This window comes from Antechinus flavipes, chromosome 1 (assembly GCF_016432865.1).
Source record: "Antechinus flavipes isolate AdamAnt ecotype Samford, QLD, Australia chromosome 1, AdamAnt_v2, whole genome shotgun sequence".
In the NCBI taxonomy this organism is placed as follows: domain Eukaryota; kingdom Metazoa; phylum Chordata; class Mammalia; order Dasyuromorphia; family Dasyuridae; genus Antechinus; species Antechinus flavipes.
The window spans coordinates 40,783,223-40,807,778 of NC_067398.1; the positions used below are offsets into that span (position 1 = coordinate 40,783,223).

The 24,556-nt window shown below is 34.8% G+C and overlaps 1 protein-coding gene across 2 annotated transcripts in view; it reads left to right on the plus strand.

Annotated features, from left to right (window-relative positions):
• LOC127551357 (contactin-4) overlaps positions 1-24,556 on the plus strand; it is a 703,767-nt gene that overhangs the window by 528,572 nt on the left and 150,639 nt on the right. For both annotated transcript variants that reach the window (XM_051981038.1, XM_051981047.1), the window contains exons 9-11: positions 1,059-1,195; positions 2,729-2,858; positions 21,200-21,350. In XM_051981038.1, coding sequence (XP_051836998.1) covers positions 1,059-1,195; positions 2,729-2,858; positions 21,200-21,350 — 418 coding nt within the window. The remainder of the gene's footprint in view (positions 1-1,058; positions 1,196-2,728; positions 2,859-21,199; positions 21,351-24,556) is intronic.

The following is a 24,556-nucleotide window of genomic DNA, read 5'->3' on the forward strand; positions in this document are numbered from 1 at the left end:
AAATATTTTGTCCCAGAAAAGAGGTCCTATGAAAAATGGAAATTCATTGTATTGCTTATTATATTTTAAAGATGAAATAATATGATAATTCTGAGGTCCACATTCTTAATCAATTTCCAGAAACTGCCTATGGATCAATCCTGAATGGTAGTTGTGTGAGTGAAGAAGAGGAGACATATGGAGGAAACGTGGAAATAGAATTGGGAAGTTTTGGAGAAAGAGGGCTCAAGATCAACACTAAGGGTGTCATGAGTGGGCAAGGGTCTGAAAACACCAACAAGTGAGAGAGGATTCTAGGTCAACTATTTTCCTGGAGGGTGGCAGGATGCAGGATTGTGCCTGGGCAGTGTTTCAAAACACAGAAAAAAATTCACCTGGGTCATAGATTGAATGAAAATCTGAATTAGTCAGCTCAGTTTATAGCTTAGTCCTGAGGTCATTCTGGAGGGAAAGGAAGGTTAAAATCTAAATTTAGGACCTCTGATCCCAAATCAAGCACTGGCTCTTTCCTTTATACCATGTTACTTGGACATAGTCTATGGGTTGTACAGAGGTGGTAGTTTACATATATATATTACATATATAATATATTATATATAGACACACACACACACACACACACACACACACACACATATATATATATATATATATATATATATATATATATATATATATAAAACTTTAGGGGCAGGGGGCATGATGATAATTTTTCCAGGCTGAACATGAGAATACATCCATAAACACTTATACACATACGTATTTGGTTCAATATATATTTGTTGACAGTAGCTAGTACAGCTAATTCTTTTTCAACTAAGTACTGCCACACTATGTCATTTCCCACATACACACATGGGATATAGGATTAGGATTATGTATACTATCATCTTAGGAAGTAGGAAAATGGGCTCCTAAACTAATGTTCAAACCTTGAGTTTCATCGTTCTAGGAAAGATCATCCAAGATTCAGCAGGTATTGAAAAAGATTGAATAATACTATAATTGATTTCTCATGATTTTTTGTCTTCTTTTTATGTTTTTTTAAATTACTTCAGCTCAGCCTAACTGGATCCAAAAGATAAATGATATACATGTAGCCATTGAAGAAAGTATCTTTTGGGAGTGCAAAGCAAATGGGAGACCAAAGCCTACATATAGGTGGCTAAAAAATGGTGAACCATTATTAACTCAGGTAAGAACATCAATGACAATGGTTACACGATACCAAGTTTAATACCTCTCAGTGTTGTTGGATGAGACAATATTAGTAAAGTACTTAACACAATGCCAGATTAAGTAGGTATTTAATAAGTACTTGTTTAAAAGGAAAAAGAAAACACAAGCACATAAGTAAAGATAAAACTTTATATGAATGGGGGGGTAAAAAAAGAATTTAAGTTTTTATTCATTTGACTACAACACATATCACTTTTTAGGCAGAGAAAAATTGGTGTGATAACATTTAAAATGAAAATCAAAATTTAAGGAAGCCCCAATGAAAGATCCCAGATGAAATCTGGAAGCCTTAGGGTGAAGAACGATTGTCTCAATTTAATTTCCTATGCTATATTTTCAAACTGAACTTCAAAAGTTAAAGGAAATTTGACATTTCCTTCCATTCTGAGGAGCGAGCCAATTTTTTGCCTTGGAGTTTTTCCTGTATTTAGGCTACCCAGGGAAAGGGCTCCGCTCTAAGCAATGGCATGAAGAACAGCCTAAAGATGAATGCTACACAAAAGAAAGGAAAGAGAAAAAATTGGTTTGCCTTCCCTTGTCCCACACATTCCCTTTCTTTCACCAGAGGGGATCCTGTCAGTCCCATGATTCTCTCAATTATAAAGCCAAACGAAAACAAATGGCTGCCGTGAAGGTATGAAGGTAATGGCATTTTTCTCTCTTTGCTTAATGTGAGGGAACATGGATGCCTAGATTTGATCAAAACCTAATAAGTGTCTACCTGCACTAAATTGCCCCCCTACAGCAAGACAAAATCCAATGCTTTCTTCATGTTATTTATTTATTTTTTAAATGGCGGCTCACTAGGGAACGGGGGACTACTTTTTTGCACTTATGAAAATGAATAACACATATCACGTATCCTTGGGCTGATAAACGAGACTTGAGTCTTTTGTTCCACACACTAATTTTACGTGCTTCATGTTGGCCACCAGCAGATGGTCGCGAACTTAAATCATGTTAGTGGCAGAAATAAAGTAAGGGACCATTAAATTATTAGCATAGATTTTTTTTGGTAAACTTCAGCCCATATTAAATGTTTCTCTCTACACCATCTGAGATGATTACATTCCTATTAACCTTCTAAGTCATGCCCTCCAATAATTTGAGTGTTTTAAATGCCCTAGACGGTAAAGTTGGCTGCATTTTTCCAAGCTCGTCCAGAACCTGAGAATAGAAAGGCATTTTAAATTTCACGTTCATCTACTTGGAGGGGATATTAATCTGAATGGTTTCAGTATTAAATCAATGAGAACTCAGGAGAGTACTACAATTTAAATTCCATTTACCAGCTGATGTACTGGTGATTCCATTTAGCATCTGACCTGACACAAATTCAGTTGACAGACAAATAGATCATGAGATGTAAATTGCTTGTATGACTGCCATTTTCTTCTTGTTTTGTCCCCCTCGATATGATATAGAGTATGATGGTTTCAAGGCCTGAGTTGTAGAGGGTTATATTTTTTACTTCTTGGTGTTTTTACAGGACAGAATTCAAATTGAGCATGGGACACTGAACATAACCACCGTGAACCTTTCTGATGCAGGCATGTATCAATGTGTGGCTGAAAACAGACATGGAATTATTTTTGCCAGTGCTGAGCTCAGTGTTATTGGTGAGTAATTTTCTTACGAAAAAATAAATTTAATTTAATTTACTTTTAAAATATACCCCCTAACCAAATAAACATCATTGTCCAAGCTTGAGTATTCAAGCCAAGAGGCAAAACAAAGAGATTCTTCAGGCAGAAGACATGATGCTTGAAAAATGCTCTATATGATCTTCAAATAAAGTAAATAGTCCTATTTCTTAATACAGCCTCCTGTCCACTGATTTCTGTTGAAAACATAGAGCATTTACTGCTCATTTTTTCATACCTAAATTGACCTTAACCTTGTGAAAATTCTGAATTGTATTGGAATCAAAAGACCTAAGTTTAAATGTTGACTCTGTTCCTACTAGTGTGATCTTGAGAAACCATTTTTGCTCTCTGGGCCTTAGTTTCATAATATATAAAATAAAAAGATTTAGGCAATATGATCTCTGAGGTCTCCACCAATTTTAAATCCATGATACTATAGTATAATTATCCTAAAACTTCAGTTTAGAGAGAAAAAGTATGAAAAAGGTGATTGGATTTAGATTAGACTATAGCAGATAAATCGTAACATGGAGGCAACGAAACTCAACTCATTCTTTCCTATATCAACTTAATTGGCACAGGCAGCTCTAAAAATCTTCCATATTCATTATCTATTCAGTATTTTAGCCATGGGTTTGTTTAGTATCCTGGCCTAGTTTCTCACCATCACTTGACAACTGTCCATTTTAATATAAATTTATTTTAGTATGTGCCAAGGCCAAATATAATAAGGAAGAGAAATTCACTAGGGGGGAGAAGCTATGTCAACAGCATAAATTCATAACTAAATGATTTCACTGCTCCTTCAGATTACTGTTCATCTGTATCCCTTGATTGGTGCAGTTAAGAGTATATGATGAGTGCAAAAACATCAGCATAACGGTCAACATAATAGAGATATTTTACCCAGATATCTACAATTTGACAAGCTCTAGAATTTTGCTGATCATTCACAAGGTTGTTGCAAGTGAGTGGTCCTGGCATCTCAAGTTTCTATCCTAAAATTAATTTAATTCCATTCAATAAAAGTGTGGTATAATGGTTAGAATAATAGCCTGTGAAACATAAAGATCTCTGAAGATCTACCTTGACAAATGCTGACTGTGTAACCTTAGACAAATAATTTTACCTCTCAGTGCCCTGATAATTCTCTAAAATTTTTAATTATAGGAAAATTGCTGATCTGAAAGGAATGACAGAAGTTCTTAGTTCCAAACTCTCATAGTGATGAAAACGAGTCTGGGGGGAAAAAACAAACTAACAAAAATGTGCCAGATACTGAGGTAATACATACAAAATCTTAACAAAGCTCAACTTCAAGGGATTTTTCCACTAGGAAGGAAAGAATATATAGACAGATAATTAGACAGACATAATAATAGATTGTGTCTTAAATAACGGACAAATACATGCCAAATAAATTCAGACTTATTTTAGAAGAAAGAAGCAGCTAGGAGGTTCGATGGATAAAGTACTGGGTCCGGAATCAGGCAGAATGGAATTCAAATCTGGAATCAGACACTTATAACTTGTGGACTTGGCCAAGTCCCTTAAACTCTATTTGTCTTAATTCACTGGAGAAGGAAAAAAAGGCAAACCATTTCAGTAGCTTTGCCAAAGAAACCCCAAAGACAGCATGGATGTAATATGGTCCACGAAGTCATGAAGAGTCAGACATGACTTAATAACTGAACAATAACAAAATTTTGGAAGAGAGGAAGAATTAACAACTGAAGAAATGAGAAAGGAGTTAGAGGTTCACCAAGGCAAGAGTAAGGATCCAATTCCAGGGAGAAGTCAGGACAAAAACACTGATTTAGGAAATGGGATATCCTCTTGCCAGTATAGCAAGACTTTTCCCTGTTTGAGGAGTGAGGTCTAAGATGCAAAAGCAAGCATAGAAGTGAGAGGAGATGGAAATGTGAATATTTTCAGACTTCATCTCCCCTGCTCCTTCTCTTCCCCACTCTCCCACCCCCATTTATGATCAGTTCAGTCTAAGACTGAACAAAGTCTAAGACAAAATTGTTGATTCCAAGAGCCCACGGGACTGTGGCTGCTCAAGAGATGCCTGATATTTCCATTCCTCAGAAAGCCACTAAGGCCATTGAGCAGCTCTGGCCCTTTCAGAATCCTAAATATACATGCTTCTCACTTCATAAATCAAAAGAAAACAAAGCCAAGGAAACTTACACACGCCAACTTGGCTTCTTCTGCCTAATGACACATGAACACTCCTCTAGTACAGTAGACTTCTTCTCTCATTGTGCCATAGTTTTGGAAAATCTACACTGGCCAAGAAAATAGGAACCTATGAATGTACGCATATTGTCTTAAAATGCAAGTTCTCATTTCCAAAGATTTACCTCTATAATAGACTCAGATGCAATTTTCTACAATTTTTTTTTTAGAAAGAGATGAACTGAATTCCTAGAGGAATTGCTGAAAAATTCTACAGTAGAAAGGAGAGCACTTTTGGATTGTAAATTATGACTTCCTTTGTTTTTCATAATTCCTAATTATGTCTCCCAGCTTAGTCATCAATAAAGTACTCAAAGCATCCAAATAGAAAGATAGCTTTGATTGTCTTGCAAAACTTTAACAGTATGGAGCAGATTTAATTCAAGTACTTTTCATGTTTCAGTTAAATTAACAAATGTATACTAATAATGTTAAACAGAATATGCCAGGCACTGAAAGGGTATTATAAAGGATTATAAAAACATGGCTCTTGTCCTTAAGGGACTTACAATCTAATTGGAGAGACAGGATTTATGCAGGTTTCATAAAGACTGTGGATTTCTTACTATTCTATTTGATCCTATTAGATCAAATTCTATTTGATTCTATTAGATCAAATTTCGTATCTGAAGACAGATATTAAGTCATTTTACTTTTTTACCTCCTTCTACTCTCTTTTATCAGAAAAAATACTGTATTTGCGATAATTGTGTATATGGTAACATTGACCAAGTGACAACTTTCTTGGGCCTCAATTTGTTCCTTTGTAAAAATAAAAAAAAATAGGAATTTTTTTTTGATGATCTCAAAAGGCATTTTCATCTCTACATTCTGTGTTGCTCTAATTCATTTTTTTATCCCTAGCAGTTAAAAAACAATGCCTTGTACAACATCAACACTCAATAAGCATTCACTGAATTTATTCAATGTGAAGTTAGCAAACAGCAAAAGGCAATGTGCCAAGTAACAAAAGAATTATAAGAAATAGTATGGGACTTCTAAGGAGAGATTAATGTGCACTGTGATGGTCAAGAAGGACTTCATGGAAGGAAGGATAAGCTTTGAAAAATGGATAGAACTGAAAGAGAAGAAGACTGGGAACATTCTGGTTAGAATGTCACGTTCACTATCCTGAAAATAATAATCATTCAAGAGCTAGTGGTTTAATACAAAACCAGATCTTAATTAGTGGGCAATGAATAGATTACTCTAGCTGGAGTGAAGGGTGGAACATAAAATTGGAAAATTAGTTTTGGAGCTAGATTCTGGAATGCAAAGAATGTTGCACATGCCAGGCTAAGAATAAGGGATTTGCCACTATAGTCTATTTCCATCCTGAGTTCTGTCTCCCAAGCAAAAAAAAAAAAAAAAAAAAAAAAAAAAGTAAATTAGAAAGAATATTTAAGTATCTAAAATCATAATATCTAGGCCCCAAAATATGAAAATAGGAGTTCTCCAAATATAAAGACCATTTAACTTCGGGGAAAATTCACAAATACTGGCTATATTTGGACAGGCTTATAGTATAATTATATCCAATATCACATGTATATAAATTCTCCCTGCCAGTGATTTTCAAGGAGTAAAAGTCAGAATGGTGTAATTCTCAGGGGTGAAACCAGTAAGTGGTGATTACCTGTGTGAGTCATGAATGAAGCAGTTTTCATATTGATGAAAGGAAAAAAAAAAGTTTAATATTTTAAAAGGTAATGTTGGCCTCTGATACTAATCATACATCTGGATCCTCCAGAGCCATAAAGAAAATTTCCTCTAACTCTGGGGGTGGGGAGGAATCCCCCAAGTCATGAATAAGAAATGCAATGATTAGGATGCATAAACTTGATAAGCTTTTACCTTAATCGTGTTTTATGCATTCAGTCTAGGTATTTAATGTGCATGTGACATATCCATGTTTGATGGATTGCAACTGCTTGCCTCCTAAATAATTAACCCGGATGCTAGACTGAATTAGATTGGCAAATGGAATGCAGATATTTTCACCTTTAGGTCAATAATTTAGATCAGGCTTGGCCATTAGTAAGAGAGGTAAAAATCGGTAGCCCTTTGTTGATTGTAACTGGGGTTTGGGAATCGATTATTTATTTTTCTCTATTGGATATGTATCCAGACCTTAGTAACAGCCAGAGTGGGTAGTACTAATTGAAATTTCCGTGACCAGTAGTTCTGCTAGATATTGACTAAATCAACAAATCTGAAAGCTGCTGATTAGACATATATGCTTCTTCATCACCATCATCATCATCATCATCATCCTATGTCTGGTGCTTAAAGATTTCAAAATGCTTGGTATCCATTATCCCATTTGATTTTCAAAATAGCCTACTTAGATCAGCACCACAGATAATTTTTATTCTATAGATCAAGGATACTGTGGCTTAATGAGATAAAATGATTTGCTCAAAGTCATATGTCTAGTGAATGCCTGAAATGGAATTTATCTATTGACTGCAGGCCAAATGCTTTTGCCACTACTCATATTGATCCACACATATGGGATATGATGTGTGCCCACACAGTGTTCCAGTAGTCCAAAAGAGGAACTGATCCACTTGGATAGGTCTAGAGTGTAATTTTATCTGCTGTTGCATGTGTCTCCTGTGTATAAGTGTTTTTCAGAACATAAAAGTCAATATTGTATGACTGTTAGATGTGAAGCCAGTTATCGGTGATTATTTGAATCACAAGCAACTTAATATTGAACAGAGATTGAGGGAATTACCCTCCAGTGATACAGATGGCAGCCCATCCATATCTGAACATCTTGTTCCATTCTCATTCATATTTTTCTATAAAACTTATGGATGGATGTTTGGTGGTAGGAAAAGGAAAGAGTTTCACCTCTTGGGCTTAAGAACTTCCTCTCGTTCTCTTGAAATTAAGTAGATACTAATGGAGTATAGACATCATCTCTCAGATGTTTCTTGCTCTTACCAAGTGTAAAGTCCATCTTTAGGCCCACTCATGGCTTTTAAACCACTTCCCCTATAAAATTACTTAATGTGTTGCACCCTGCTCCTACTTATTATGCACCTCTCTAATGTTCAGTGAGTGATCTTCAATAGAATATTTTCAATAGAATATCATCATATTTTGTCACCTAAAAAATATTGGTGGTCATTAAAATAATTGTGTGATAATTTGACCTATTGTTCTTTTCTTGTCTAATTTTAGGCCTAACTCATACAATTAAAGCATTGTATCCTTGTATTTACTAGAACTTGGTTAATATCTAACATTGATTCACTAGTGAAATCCAGAGAAATCCACTTGCAATGAGCCTCAAAAGATCCTAGAGCACAGTTAGGTATTTGCCGAGAGTGTGAATTTATGGGGTGTCTTGATGTGTCCAAAGAAGATATCAGGCAGTTATATCTACTGTTCTTACTCCCAAGAACCCTGTTTAACAGTCTGTCATAATGGGAATTGCCCAGGCAGTTTTGTGGCGGTCATCTGACCCTGGAGTAGACATTCAAAATACCATCAAGTAATGGATGATGCAATTAAAATGAGGTGCAAACTGGAACAATTATCTGGTTAGTTTGGCATTAATTCAGATGATTGGTTTCCAAGTTACAAAAGCATTCACATGGAATTCGAAGTTATTTCATGCAGACTTCATTAAGTGCTTATCTACAAGGGAGGTTGATTTTTTTTTACTACCCAGTTGAGCTGGATTATGAAAAATTCAAATCATTTGAAGTGTCAGCCTCCAGCAAGAGGGCAACTTGCCTTCTCTAGCCTCTAGAAGCCTTCCAGTTAAGTGCCCACATTATCAAAAAATGTAGGAGGCTAAATTCAAGTAGGCTCCAAATTAGAAACTGGGAATTATAGCTATAATCACACGAGGAGATTCCAATTATGCTGAAGAATTAAAACAATAGACAAAACCAAATTCTTAGCCTTTGATCAGTGGTTATCAGTGTTGTCACCAAAATTTTAGGTAAATATTCATGAAGATAAATCGAGCTCTGACCACTTGGTAGCTATAGAGAAAGGTACTCTTGGGTAATGAAAAATCTTTACTCAGGTTTTTATAAGTGTATGTTTATCATGCCATCTGGCCTAGTCCTTGAAAAGGGATTCCCAACAGAAATGCCCTGCCTCACAGCCCCAATTTATTTTCAAGCCATTATAACTAAAGATAGAATGCTGTTCAGCTCTCTTCTCAGGGCAAAAAAAAAAAAGGAAATTGAAAGAATGTCCATCAATTAGGGATGGCTCAATAAAGTGTGGTGTGTGTTTATGATGGAATAGTATTATTCTATGGGAAATGATGACCAGGATGCTCTCAGGAAGAAAAAAGACCTGGAAAGTCCTCCGTGGACTCAAAGTAAAATGTACCATATACAAAGTAATAACAATGTTCCAAGATGACCAGCTATGAATGACTTTGCCATTCTCAGTAATACGATCATCCATGACTACTCGGAAGGACTTATGATGAAAAATCTTATCCATACCCAGAGAAGGAATTGATTGTATCTGAATACAGACTGAAACATTCTTTTTCTTTTTCCCTTTCTCTTTCTCTTTCTTTAGACTTAATTTTCATTAAGATGGGAGATCTATGTTGTTGTTGTTTTTTTTCACAACTTGACTTATGGAAATATTTTGCATAACTTCACAAGTGGTTTCTTAATAGTGAGTGAAAATAAATGAACTCAAAAAATATAGAAACAAATGTAAAACAATTCTTGTGAATGTAACTGGGTAAAATATTAAATAAGCCAAACAAGCTAGAATACTGTTATCATCATTTTCATTTTCGCCATTGTTGCTTTTCCTCAATCCCTCGGCTTCTTTGATGGGCCATGTGACTTTCTTTTTCTTCTTCTTCTTCTAATCATAGTAAACAAATATGAGTTAGATCTTAAGGGTATAAGAATAGGATTTGCTATAAAGAAATTGTATTTAAGGAAGATAGTATTGGTCCAGAATTCTCTTCTCTCTCTGAATGGCTGCTTCCCCAAATTATCAAACTTCGGGGAACTCAAAAAAGTGATTCCAAGGCCACTGCTACCCTTTTCTTTTTTTAGAAACCTGAATTCTAGGAATTTTTTTTTCTCCTCAAGAGTCTAGTATTACACAGGAAATCTCTTTTCATTTATCCAGAACACTAGGATTCAAGAAATGTGTTGGATCATATTGTGAGAATTTATGCAGTTTGCATGTATCTATTGCTCCAAGGTTACTATTAGTCATTCCTGGAGGTGAGGGAAACTTATGCACATATGAAACTTTCCCTATTCTCTCAAGTACCTAGATCCACTGAGATATTTTACTTTCTTGAGATTTCTTTGGAAAAGATGGAAAAAGGTAAATCTTTGCAACTGATTCCTTATTCTTGGGCACAAAATGATGTGAATCTGATGGTATTACAGGGTGCTAAGAAAACCCACAAAATTTCCTTGATTACATGCAAAGTGAAACTCCACCATTAGATATTCATTATTTGAGGTCCTTAAAGTTTTCCCATTACAAACCCAAAAGTCTCATTACTGAGCCTTTAAAGAAGTAAAAAGATGAATAGAAAAGTTTTGTACATACCAAGATACTGATAGAAGAATCTGTAATGATAGAAAAGAACTAGCTATGATAGGGTTCCCATCAATTGGGGCAAGGGCTGGAGAAGCTATAATATATCAATGCAATTCATGAAAGAAGAAATAAATAGCAAATAAAAGAAATTCAGAGAATACAAGAACTGGAATAGAGGGAGATAATCACACTCAGAAGAGTAATATGCAGTGACTCTTAATAATGCAAACACAAAGACCACTACAGAAACTGAACTATGAATATTTGTAGTGATCAGTTAGAGCCCAGAAACTGAACTATGAGTATTTGTAGTGATCAGAATTAGAGCCCAGAAACTGACCTATGAGTATTTGTGTTGATCAGAATTAGAGCCCAGAAACTGAACTATGAGTATTTGTAGTGATCAGAATTAGAGCCCAGAAACTGAACTATGAGTATTTGTAGTGATCAGAATTAGAGCCCAGAAACTGAACTATGAGTATTTGTAGTGATCAAAATTAGAGCCCAGAAACTGACCTATGAGTATTTGTAATGATCAGTATTAGAGCCCAGAAACTGACCTATGAGTATTTGTAATGATCAGAATTAGAGCCCAGAAACTGACCTATGAGTATTTGTAATGATCAGAATTAGAGCCCAGAAACTGAACTATGAGTATTTGTAATGATCAGAATTAGAGCCCAGAAACTGAACTATGAGTATTTGTAGTGATCAAAATTAGAGCCCAGAAAATGAACTATGAGTATTTGTAGTGATCAGAATTAGAGCCCAGAAACTGACCTATGAGTATTTGTAATGATCAGAATTAGAGCCCAGAAACTGACCTATGAGTATTTGTAATGATCAGAATTAGAGCCCAGAAACTGAACTATGAGTATTTGTAGTGATCAGAATTAGAGCCCAGAAACTGAACTATGAGTATTTGTAGTGATCAGAATTAAAGCCCAGAAACTGACCTATGAGTATTTGTAATGATCAGAATTAGAGCCCAGAAACTGAACTATGAGTATTTGTAGTATCAGAATTAGAACCCAGAATGAAATATTCCTTCCTCTTGGTAGAGAGGTGGGGGAAATCACAAAGGCAGAATGTTGCATGCATTGTCAAACTTAGTCACTATATTAGTTGTATTTGCTGAACTGTTTTAAGGAAGGGAGCACAATACAACTTTGCAAAATTTGAAAACCAAAAGTTTCCAAAGAAGATGCCTTAAATATAAAAAGACATGTAAACATTTTATAGGAAATGATGGCAGCTAGCTGGAAGTAAGGTTCTGTGGCAGTGTAATATAAGCCCAATAGGAAGACAGACTCTGAGAAGGAATAGAAGAATATTAAAGAGATAGATGGAAACTTACCAAGGACAAATTTCAACTACCTTTTAGTGATTTTGCTGAGAGCAATCTTGTATAAAGGTGAACTTCAGTCCAAACCTCTACATATTATTACAAATAACAAATGGACCATCTCTTTCAATGAACTGTAACTATATATGAAGAAACCCATACACAGTGCCCATCCAACTAGTTGCATGCACAATGAGTCAAGAAATGTGTCTGGTTCTATGTAACTATACTAACATCATCTCATTGACAGAGAAAAGTTTTGAATGAATGCACTATAGATTTTATTTTTATTATATAATGAGATAAAATGTGGGATAATAGCCTGTGTGAAATACTGAACTTTTAAAAGGCCATCTTACACAGTAACTATCAACTGTCTTCCCAATGATGTTTCTATAGACTAGAATATTCATCAGAGATTTGAATCTGGAAGAGACCTTCAAGGTCATTTAATCCTACCACCTCATTTTAGAGTCCCCATGTCCAGAGGAGGTACCTGATGCCCAGAGGGATGGAATGATTTGTGTGATAACTAACCTGCTGTAATAACTAGATGAATGTCACACTTTCATGCTCCCCAATTGGGGCTACAATTCTAGATTAGGCTTAGGAGTTAACTATTGGCAAAGTCTTGTGCCTTGTAGAAATGATTGCTGATTCATAGAACACTTATCTTCAAGAGTCCCCCTGTTGGCCACTTAGAGTAATTAGCATCAAAGTGTGGTGAAGCATAGCTTAGTTTATATAGCATAGTTTAATTAAATAAAAATAAGTGCTTGAGGACTACATTAAAAGCTTTTCTCAGCTCACTGCTTCTGATCATTTTAATGAATGTAGACTGTAACATGTTACCAACAAAGAAATGAACAAGAGCAATAAAGCAAAGGATATCTTTGGTGAAATGTGCGAGAGGAAAAAGACAAGTCAGGCATAAAGGCAGAATTGTACCTAAGGTTGAACACCTGGAACTTTACCCTAGGGCATAAAAATTTACAGGTTGTAAACAACACTTTGTATTTCTTCAGCAGGTTAAAATAACTGAGGTTAGCTTCCAAATAGTAAGAATAATTGATTCAAATGAAAAGCTATCAGGTATATCCTTTCTTTTTCCTCCTACTTCCCCACCCGGGAGAATAGTTTTCATGATTTTTTTTCTCCTTTAATGAAATGATACCCTACGATCTTTCCACCAATGTGCCAACAGCTGCTTGTCCTAGTTTTATTTTTTTATTTTTTTTTGCTGCTTATTATCATAAATCATAAAATAGCTATTGATACAGTGGATAGAAATCAGCCTGGAGTTAACAAGTTTACATGTAACCTCAGAAACTTATTAACTTTGCAAGTCTAGGCAAGTTATTAAACCTCTGCTTGCCTCAGTTCCCTCTATTGTAAAAGGGAGCTAATAATATCCTTCCTCTCAGTTTGTTGTGAAGATTTAAAAAGATAATATCTATTTTAAAAAACACAATATAGACATAGTAGACTCAAAAAATGCTATTCCCTTCTCCTTCTCTCTCTTGTTATCCCTCAATATAGTGAAAATAAATAATTGATGGCAACCCTTTATCTCCACTGGCATTCATACAATTTAAGGATCAAGAAGAAAAAGTCCCAGCACATTAGAACTATTAGACAACATGAACAAAAGTCCTGAACAATGGAAAGGCATGTATGGCTTCCCCTATCAGTGAGAGCACAATTCCACCAAAGTATCAATGAGATATTGGTAGATTGCTGGTATGCTTATTAGGCAGAAGTTCAGCAGATATAACTCATTAATCTGCTAGTAGAATGATGCCCTAGTACAGGAGAAATGCTTAACACAGGCTTATTGATTGATTAATTCGCTTCCATCAACAACATTTACATTGAATAATCTAGAGGTTTATAAATGATTATAAATGTGTGTCTTTTAGAATTGTCATAAACACTCACAAATTCAAAATCCTAGAGAATTCACTGTTTTGGGATGTTAGGCTTTAATGATTTGTTCTTCACAATCCCTTTCCTGGGAACTTTGACTAGACTTTTCTAGTCTCAGCCCATTAAGAATGAGACCATAAGACTAACTTTTGGAGCTTTGCCAACACTCTCCCGGGTCATGAGTGCTCTTTGAAGTTTCAATATAAACACCCATAGAAAGGACAGTCAATCACCACATGATTATGAGAGCTTCTCCTTGTAGATTAAATAGGGAGGGGCATTTGACAGGATCCTTGAGTGGTCAACTTTTTATCTAAGTTTTTCATTAATTCTAATTATATAATCATTAATTATTTTATGAATTTCTTAGTTCTGAAGACATTAGCGACTTCTCCCTCTGTAATTTTTTTTCTCTTCCTCCTCCTCTTCTTTCTTCTTCATCATCCTCATATTAACTACTTTGTCTGACTTGAAAACATATTATGCACTTTGCAAAAAATTGTCTCCAGAATGTAATTGGGGTTACTAATCAAAAAGTTATTTTATGATCTTTTCAGCCACATTTTCTCATTGTGAAATTTAGATGTGAAAAGTGCACAGATCAACTCCTCCAGTGTCCACCAGGCTAATTTGTCAAATCCCGATTGCTCATATGAACAAGTCCTATATGGGATGTGGCTTATCCAATTATGAAGTTTCTTAATCAAGAAGTGGTGAACTTCCTCTCTTCTGTCTCCAAGAAGCTTGTTGCTGAGAGGCAGCATAAAGTAATAGGAAAAGAAAAAAACATAATAGTTAGACATAGAAGATTCATATTCAAATACCAGTTCTGCCACTTACTATCTGATTGATGTTGGGCAAGTTATCTGATTTCCCCAGTCCTCAGTTTCCTCATTTATAAAATGAGAGGATTTACTAGATAGCCTCAAAGAAAACTTTTTTTGTTTGCTTTGAAATTTTTTTATTAAAGCTTTTTATTTACAAAACATTTGCATGGGTAATTTTTCAACACTGATCCTTGCAAAACTTCCAAATTTTCCCCTCCTTCCACTCTCCCCCTCCCCTAGACGTAGGTAATCCAATACATGTTAAATATGTTAATAATATGTGTATACATATTTATACAGTTATCTTGCTGCACAAGAAAAATCATATCAAAAAAGGAAAAAAAAAAAGCTGAGAAAGAAAAAAATTCAAGAAAACAACAGAGAAAGTGAAAATGCTATGTTGTGGTCCAGACTCAATTCCCACAATCCTCTCTCTGGGTGTAGATAGCTCTCAGTGAAAACTTTTACTCTAAATTTATGATTCTAGGGCCAGTGATCCTGCTGCCCACACTTATTAACTGTGACTTGGATAAGTCACTTAAACTCTTCTAGTTGATTTTCTCATTTGCAAAATGGGATAATGTTCTTACTTCATTAGGTATGCTCTGAGCATTAAATGAGCATATAAAGTGCTCTGAAAACCTTTCATGTTTTCATATTGCATATATGTTGACTATTCTTGTCATTCAAATTTAATGGAGAGTCTTTCATAAATTTAAAGTTGAAGGGAGAAGTTTGGTGGCATAATAAATAAAATATTACATCTGGAGCTAGAAAGATCTAAGCTCAAATTTGATTTTACACACCAGCTCCACAACCATGAGTAAATAACATCTATTTGACTTGGTATGAGAATAATAGCTTCCCCCTCCCAGAGTTGTTATGAGGATAAAATAAGATAATAAAGCACTTTGCAGACCTTAGAGTACAATATGAATGTTAACTATTATTATCACATGTTAGCCAGGAAAAGGACTTGAGAGATTGTCTAATCTAGCCTCATTTTTACAGATTACAAAGGGTTATATGATTTATCTCTATGGTAAGAAAATTTTTTAAAAATTCAAATCACATCTAGTAAAGTCATTTTCTATTGCCTTTGTTTTCAACAGGTATAAGAAATTATTTTTTGTAACGTGTACTTTTCTTGGTTTCACATTCAAAGGAGTCTCTGATTTGTAAAGTGTATTGGGACAAACTGCCAAAATTTATAGTTTTGAAATACAAGAAAATGAAGTCTAGAGATATCATATTATATTCACCAAGAGATTAGTTCATCCATTTCAGCATCTTTTTCCACAAAGGACTTTTGAATGTCCATCTCTTTGAACAGTATTCTATTTCTGAATTTTCTATGAAATTGCTAACAAGACTTACTCAATTTTCCCATAGAATTAGTCTTGTAAACTTAGAAATCTTTAAGATATTGATAGCAGGGGGATTTAGTAAATTACACTTCAATATATTACACAGAGAGATTTCTTCTTGAAAACTGGGAGTATATTTATCAAGCACAGAGGATTAAAATACAGTATGTGTTGACTACTTTGGGGAAATTTTAGCTCAAAGGCAATCAAACAAAATAACATTCTTGCTTAGGGAATTAAATGCTAATACAAAAATCTTCAAAATCCATTTATATATCTAGAATATAAAGAGATATGTCTCAATGGGCAGATACCAAGTGCAAGAAAATGCTTCAAAGCCCCAGGCCAACTATGGTGTAACAGTGAGAGTGAAAAAGAATAGAAAGGTCTGTCCCACGGGGGAAAATGGCATAAGTACATTTTACCAAGGAACACATTTCATGTTTGTGGAGTCTTCAAACCAGTCACAAGGTTAGAGATGACCAAGTAATTACTCTACAGCTCCAAATGGCTCAGTTGTGTCTGACTCTTCATGACCCCATTTCAGGTTTTCTTAGCAAAGATTCTGAAGTGGTTTGTCATTTACTTCTCCAGTGGATTAAGGAAAAGAGAGGTTACACTTAACCAAGGTCACATAACTAGTGCTGTGAATGTCAGAGGCCATCTTTGAACTCTAAGATCCTCCTACTCCAGGCTCTGCAGAATATCCTCTGAGCTCCAACCTCCAAATTACAATTTTGTTTAAAAAAAAGAATAAACGAAGACTACAAGGATATGTTCCCATAAGAAACAACCTGATAATAGATAAAAGATAGATTGATAGATAATAGGTTAGTCAAGAAGGTGGACGTGTGTGTGAGAGAGGCAGAGAGAAAGAGAGACAGAGAGAAGAAAAAGACAGATTGAGAAAGAGAGAAGAGAGAGAGAGAGAGAGAGACAGAGAGAAGAAAAAGACAGAGAGAGAAAGAGAGAAGAGAGAGAGAGAGAGAGACAGAGAGAAGAAGAAGAAGAAGAAGAAGAAGAAGAAGAAGAAGAAGAAGAAGAAGAAGAAGCAGCACTGAATTAAGGGTCACGTAATTCCATTTGTTCATCTTGTGATGTTATCAGAAAGAAAGTGGAGATAGAGAGAGTAGCAGAAGGTAATGGTGGCCTACCTTTACTCCAACTCCCTTCTCTGGTCTGTTTGGGCCATCTAGCTCCTACAGGTGAATTTATTATGTTCACCCACATTCCTTCCATCTTAAGAGTATGGTCAGTCAGTTTGGGAGAACTACTACCTTGTTCAAGGACAAGAGCAAGAAAAACTCATTTCCCTATTATTAATAGGAAAGTGTCTCTTTTTTATCATTAAGGTTGTGTCATATTATGTGTGAATTTTTAAGGCAACTTTCATTCATTTCATAACATCCTTATCCCATCATTCATTATCCAATGTGCCTTCCCATATAATAAATATATTTATTATACTTAACATATTATTATATATAATTACATATATACATAATATATAGAAAAGGCTACAGAATAGAAAACAAATTCCACAAAACCAACAGATGTAACTCACGTCTGCTAGTATGTTTAACCAATGAGTAAGTTTGACATCAGCTCTTTTGAAAATGTTGGTACAGTTCTTTAAAGAGATTATTGATGAATATTTAGAAAGAGAAAGAGTGACTACAAAGAACCAGCCTGGCTACATCAAGAATAGGTTATGCTAGACTCATCTCATTTGCTTTTTTTGACAAGATTGTGACAGTAGCAAATAAGGGCAACATTGTGAATATAGTTTACTTAGATGCCAGCAAAACATTCGAGAAAGTACCTCATGCTATTTTTCTTGAGAAGATGAAGACATAGGGATTAGATGAGATGAAAGGATGTTTGCCTTTTTTGTGCCCCAGACCTCTCTGGAAATCTGGTGAAGACAATGGAACCTTCTGAGAATAAGTTTTGTTTCCTGTGTTCATGATTGAAGGAAATGCTAATTTTGTAGAGATATATGCTAATAATGATGTAATAATAATATAATATAATAATTATAATTATATAATAATATAATAATAACTTTTCCCATTCCAAATTTATAAGCACCCAGAAATCTATCTATGGATTATTTGGATGTCTATATAATACAGATTAAAAGTATCTCACTTAAATGGCTCCATAACTGGTAAGATAATCAGACTCTGACATTAGCTCTTAATGGTTTAAGGTCACCATTGCAGGAGATCTCCAGTGCAGTACCCCAGTAACACTTTTTGTCAAGGACTTGGATAAAGGCAGAGATGTCATGCATCAAATAATTGCAAATGACACAAAGTTGAGAGAGCTAACACATCAGATGTTATAGAGGCAATATTGATAAGATTAGAGTATGGAGTTGAATCTAATAGGATGAAATTCAGAAGTGATAAAGTTTAAAACTTGTATTTGGCTACAAAAAAGGGTGAAAAACGAACAATTTCAAAAGTACCAAATGGGGGAATTATAGTTAAATTTCAGGTATTCTGAAAAAAATCTAGAATTTTTAATGAACTCTGTCATGTGATAAGTCAATCAGCTAATGTAATGTTGGTCTGCATTAAAAGAGGCTTCACTTCTAGGAAAATGAAGCTGAAATATTGTGCTCTGTTCTCAGAAGTTATATGGGATATTGTATTGAGGTTCAAGAATAATATTGATAAAGTAGAAAATGTCCCTAAGAGGGCAGCAAGAATGGTGAAATGCTTATAATCTATGTCATATGGGAAGTGGTTGAAGGAATTGGACATACTATCAAAAGGAAAAAAATCAAGAGGTATATGAAAGCTGTTTCAACTATTTGGAGTTCTGTAATGTAGAAGAGTATTTAGATCTTTTCTGTTTAACCCCAGAAAGCAAAACCTAAAATAATAAATAGAAATTCCAAAGAAAATTTAAGTTTGATGTCAGGAAAAACTTCTTAACAACCAGAGCTGTCCAAAAAAGGAATGAATACCTTGAGAGATTGTGAAATTTCCCTCCTTTGAGGTCTTAAAGCAAAGATTGAATGATCACTTGTATGATATAATGGGGATCTCTTGTGTAGGGGCTGTATTAGATGGTGATTGAGGTGTAATGCTTCAATTCTATAATTCTGACAATCAGCTCCCCAGTTCTCCTAGGAAATTTAAGAAGTATATTTTCTCCCTATCTCCTCCAAGGCCAAGCTTGGTAGTTATGAGTATATAGTGCTCAGTTTCATTTTATTGTTCTTTCCATTTATGTTGTCATGATCATTGTATAGATTATTTCTGAGGCTTGTTCACTTCATGCTATATCAGTTCACATTTCTTCCCATGAAACTGAATTTTTAAAAAATTTCTTATGGTAATAATATTACATTTAATTCATGTCACCAATTGGTTTGGCTATTTTCCAACAGCTGACTTTGTGGCATGATAAATAGAACATGAATTTTATTTTGCATCCTGGCTCAGATACTTACTAAATGATCCTGGACAAGTCACTTAACCCTCTAAACCTCAATACTTTTGCTAGTGCCTCCTTCCCACTATTGTTGTGAAGATCAAATCAAATAATCTGTTAAAGTACTTTGTAAATTTTTAAAGAGTGATAAGTGCTGGCTCTTATAATAATAACTTTATTATACATTCTTTGACCGACTGTCAAAAAAGTGATATAATGAATATTTTGGTGTACATGAGATCTTTCTTTGTATTCTTGACCCACTTGGAGTTTAGACACAGATGTAGCATTTTGATACCAAGGATCATGTACATTTTAGTCACTTTTAGCATGAATCCAACTTAGGAAGCTGTCTGCCTTTCAATTCCATTCTCACACAACTTGCAGATTCCCTATTATCAAACCTTTACCTTGATAGCCACTATTGCTTCATTGAAGTCCCACTAAGAAGCTGAGGTTTGATAAGGTTCCTAAGTTCAATCATTGTTACTCTAGAGATCTAGTAAGCTTATATTACTCTGGAGAGAATATATGTCCATATACTATAGATTGAGTATCTCACTTAAATAGCTCCATAACTGGTTAGATAATCAGACTCTGACATTAGATCTTCAAAAGGGATGTTCATTATCTTCCTTTTGGGGAAATCCAGATATCCTTTGCTTCCTTTCCTTTTTGGAGAAAACTATTTATCAGTGGCATTTCTGAGTGACCTTTACAAGTCTATAAAGGCAAAGTGAAGAAGTAAGATTTTTTTCCCTAGTGAGCAATCTTAGCAATAATGCCTCATGCAAGGCAAGCAATATCTTGTATCTGGAGACAATAAAACAATTATATATTGTATTACCCATTTCTTCATCAAGAAGGAAAGGAATGATAGTTTCTGATATATCAGAAGAAATTCCAGTGAAGACTTAAGTACTTTGCTCATTGGTTCATTTTGGTATGAAACAAAGCTTTTAAAAGTATAGGGAAGTCCCAGTGACAAAATGATCTCTCTTCATACAAGTCAATGACTCAACTATAATTTACTATCTTAGAAAGCTACCTGGGACAGGAAACAATTAAGAGATTTAGAGAGTGTGTATAAAAGGCAAAATTTTGAATGTAGAGCTTCCTTAATTTAAAACTAATATTCTATCCGATAATACAAGTGGGAAAGCATTGCCTCTGGAATCAGATGCCTTTGGTTCTAAATCTGCCTTAATGTGACTTGTGTATCTGTGTCAGATCACTTGGCCCCCTGAGTGTCAGTCTTTACTGTAAAATGAGCATGTTGGACTAAATGGTCTTTGCTCCATCCTTATGTCCACCATATATTGTGCCAATCCACCTTTCTAACATGATCACTGCTTGTATGACATGAGATTTTCAGATAAAAATAAATGCATCAATTATCCATATATTTTCCCCAATACAATTTATTATAAAGACACATGGCTGTTAATTGTTTCTTCTCTTAAAATCAAAGCCCTAATTCCCATCTGTGATGAAAATGATAAGGCAATGAAAGATAGATAAAGATCAAGGTTTATTTTACTTTGTTGCCCATTTTGTCACCATCAAATTTTTCTTCAATTGAGTTGCTATATTCTCTTTCAGCTTTGGGTCCAGATTTCTCCAGAACTCTTTTGAAAAGGATGACCCTTGTTAAAGTAGGAGGCGAAGTTGTCATTGAGTGTAAACCAAAGGCTTCCCCGCGGCCTGTCTATACATGGAAAAAAGGAAAGGAGATCGTAAGAGAAAATGAACGGTAATGTCCAAAAGTCACTCTTCCTTTTGTATGCTTTGAAAACAAAAGCTTAGTTGGAAATGAAAAGCTTTCTGGTTCAAATGTAGCCACCAACTGGAATAACAGATATTTGAAATGGAAGAGCACGTTGGTAAAATTGAATTGAGAGCAAGATTTCTTAACATTTTTTTTTATGTATTGCATAGGTCCCTTTGTAAGTCTGGCCAAGCCTATGAATCTCATTTCAGAATAAAGTTTTTAAATTTATAAAATAAAATCCATAGTGTTACTAAGGAAATAAATTATGCCAAGGAAATTTAGATGAATTTTTCCCCTTTAAGTTCACAGAGACACTAGAATTTGTCCATGAACTCCTTGAGGGTCTCTAGACCCCTGATTGATAGCATCCACTCCAGAATGAGGCAGCTGGGTGCAGTGGAAAGAATGCAAGATTTGGGATCTAAGAACGTTAATTGAAATCCCGTTTCAGCCATATTATTGGTACCTTGAACTACTCATTCAATATCCCTCATGGACAGGTTTCAGTTTCCTCAAATGTAAAATGAAGGGTTTGGAGTACTCACCCTCTCTAAGGGACCTTTTAACTCTAGATCTATTATAATAAAACTATTGTTTTCCAACCAAATAGCCCTGAGCACGCTCCAAATGCTCTACCTTAGGGTCCTCACTGAACCACAGGCAAACTACAGCTCAGGAGGTAAATTCCCTGAGCTGAACAAAAAACAAAAAAAAAAAAAGGAAGCAGGACTGGAAAAGGAGCAGGAAAAGAATTTCCTGAAAAGGAAAATGCATCAGTTTTTTTGTTTTTGTTTTTGTTTTTTTTTAGAGAGAGAGATAAATTGGGTTTTGTTTGTTTGATTTTACGTTTTTTAGGTTTTAAGAACTAATGGCTTTTGGTAGTAAACCTTTTGTAGACTGATGAAAATTTAGTGGTCCTTTGGTAATCTGACAGAAAGACATCATTTCTTTGTGTATCTGTCTCTGTTATCTCTCTCTCCCTTTCCCTCTCCCCCTTCTCTCTCTCCCCCTCCTTCCCTCCCTCCCTCCCTCTATCTCTCCATCTCTCCCTCTCTCCTTTTATCCCTCTCCCTGCCATGTCTCTAAGGGATAGAGTCCTATGTCCTAAAGATAAGAGAGAAAATATAACATGTTTTCTTTCTCATACAGAATTGTTATAATACAACCTACTTTCCACAAGATTCTTTCTCTTTGTAAATTACACTTTGAATTTTGGTATATGTATATATAACATATGATATAAATGGTATAATGGGTATGAATGGAACCAAATGGCAGATATTTGTAGAACCTTTTTCTCTGGCTGTCATCCCTGCAAATTATCCCTTACCCTCTTTTTGCAAACTACTCAATTAGTCTGTCTGAAAATGGCAATTATTTTTGCGTCTATTTGTCACAGGTAAGACAGCACTTACCATCTGGATACATAATGATTTTTAATAGATACAAAAGGTCAACTACTCAAGGATGCAATGGGGAAGCCTGTAAAAATGTATACATACCCTTTATACTTGTAGCTCATTGGATTTGCATATGCAAATTGGATAATTGCCTATAATTTTGTTGTCCTTATTAATGATTTCTGCAAACAAATCTGACATAGTTTACAGTTGGTGTGTTCATACATATATTAAATTCAGAGTATGGAGTCCTCCTTGATTTCTGGTGGATGAGAGAAGTGCTGTTACTACTTTGAACTTCGGATGGTTTAATCAAATCTTTAGTCAAACCTGGGACACCTGGATATCCATATTATTGTGCAGCTCCTGAATTCAGTCCATATTTAAATTCCTATAGCATGATCATTAGTTACTCTTTTAAATACCCTGTATTAATTCCATGGAATAACTTGTGTATCTTCAATTGGTTATTATATCACTTTGACTTCCTAAAGTGCTTTAAACAGTAAGTTTTTTAACTGGGGCAGTGCAGAGTAGTGGATAGACATCCACTATCATTGAGGAAGTCACTGGTTCAAATCTTCCGTTGATCACTATCAACTGGGTGACCATGGGCAAGTAAGTCACTTAATCTAAGTGCCTCATTCAACTCAAAAGCTGTCCATTGCAGAATAGATACAAAATTGTATTAATAGAGGGACCTTTTTTTCTATTAGAAGTTCCCCATACTGATAAATCAAAACGAAAAATAGAATATATGTTAAATGGGAAAGAACTGCATCGCTATGGTCAGTCTCTTTATATCTTCCTATAGTAGTGAGTGAAATGTTTCCCTTAGCATCCTGATAACAAAACCTTAATATTACTGCAACATTTGCAAATGCTAGCAATGTAGCAAGACTGGAACAACTCTCCATTGCTTCCCTGCCTCCTATTTATCACCTTCATCTCCAATAGCATTAGGCCAGTCCCTCCCTGTTAGATCATTTTCAATAACACAACATTTCACCCAGCACCCTTCTTTCTAACCAAAAGAAGATAGACCATATTTAGGTAGACAAGAACAGGAAAGCAATAGATGAGACAAAGGGAAGGAACTATCATTAATTAACTTTCACTATCTTTGACTTCTCAGGAGAATGGAAATCTTTCCACCTATTTTTTAGGGAAAATGGTGGGACATTTGAAATCAAGACATTTACAAAAACCTTCCTACATCATCATCATCATCATCATCATCATCATCATCACATGCTAAGATAGTATTTATATAATACTTTATGTCCTGCAAAGGCCTTTATAAATGCTGTATTATTTTAACCTCAAAACAACCCTGGGAGTTAGGTGTTTTTTTTTTTTTAATTTTTCATTTTACAGATGAGAAAACTAAGGTAGACAGAAAATAAGTGATTTGTCAGATATCTGAGGCTGGATTTGAATTCTGATCTTCCTGACTTCTAAAATAAATTAAAATGTTGACATCTGGTGTTGTTGAAGAGAGTCAAAAAGCCTGAGAAAAATTTTCTGAGGACAGCAGTTGTCTAAGACCAGGAAAAGGGAGTGGGCATGTGAGCAGTGGAGAGATATAGGATATTTCAAAATTCAAGAGAATGTTTTAATTCTTTTGTATTGATATTTATTCATATTTCACTAAAATATAAAATATCTATATAAGGTTAAATGTTAGAGCATTTTTATAGTTTTGAATTTGATCTTAAAGAAGAAAAATGATGTTTTAGAATCCTTTGGATATGTTCAATTTTGCTAATAGCCTTCTTAATACATATT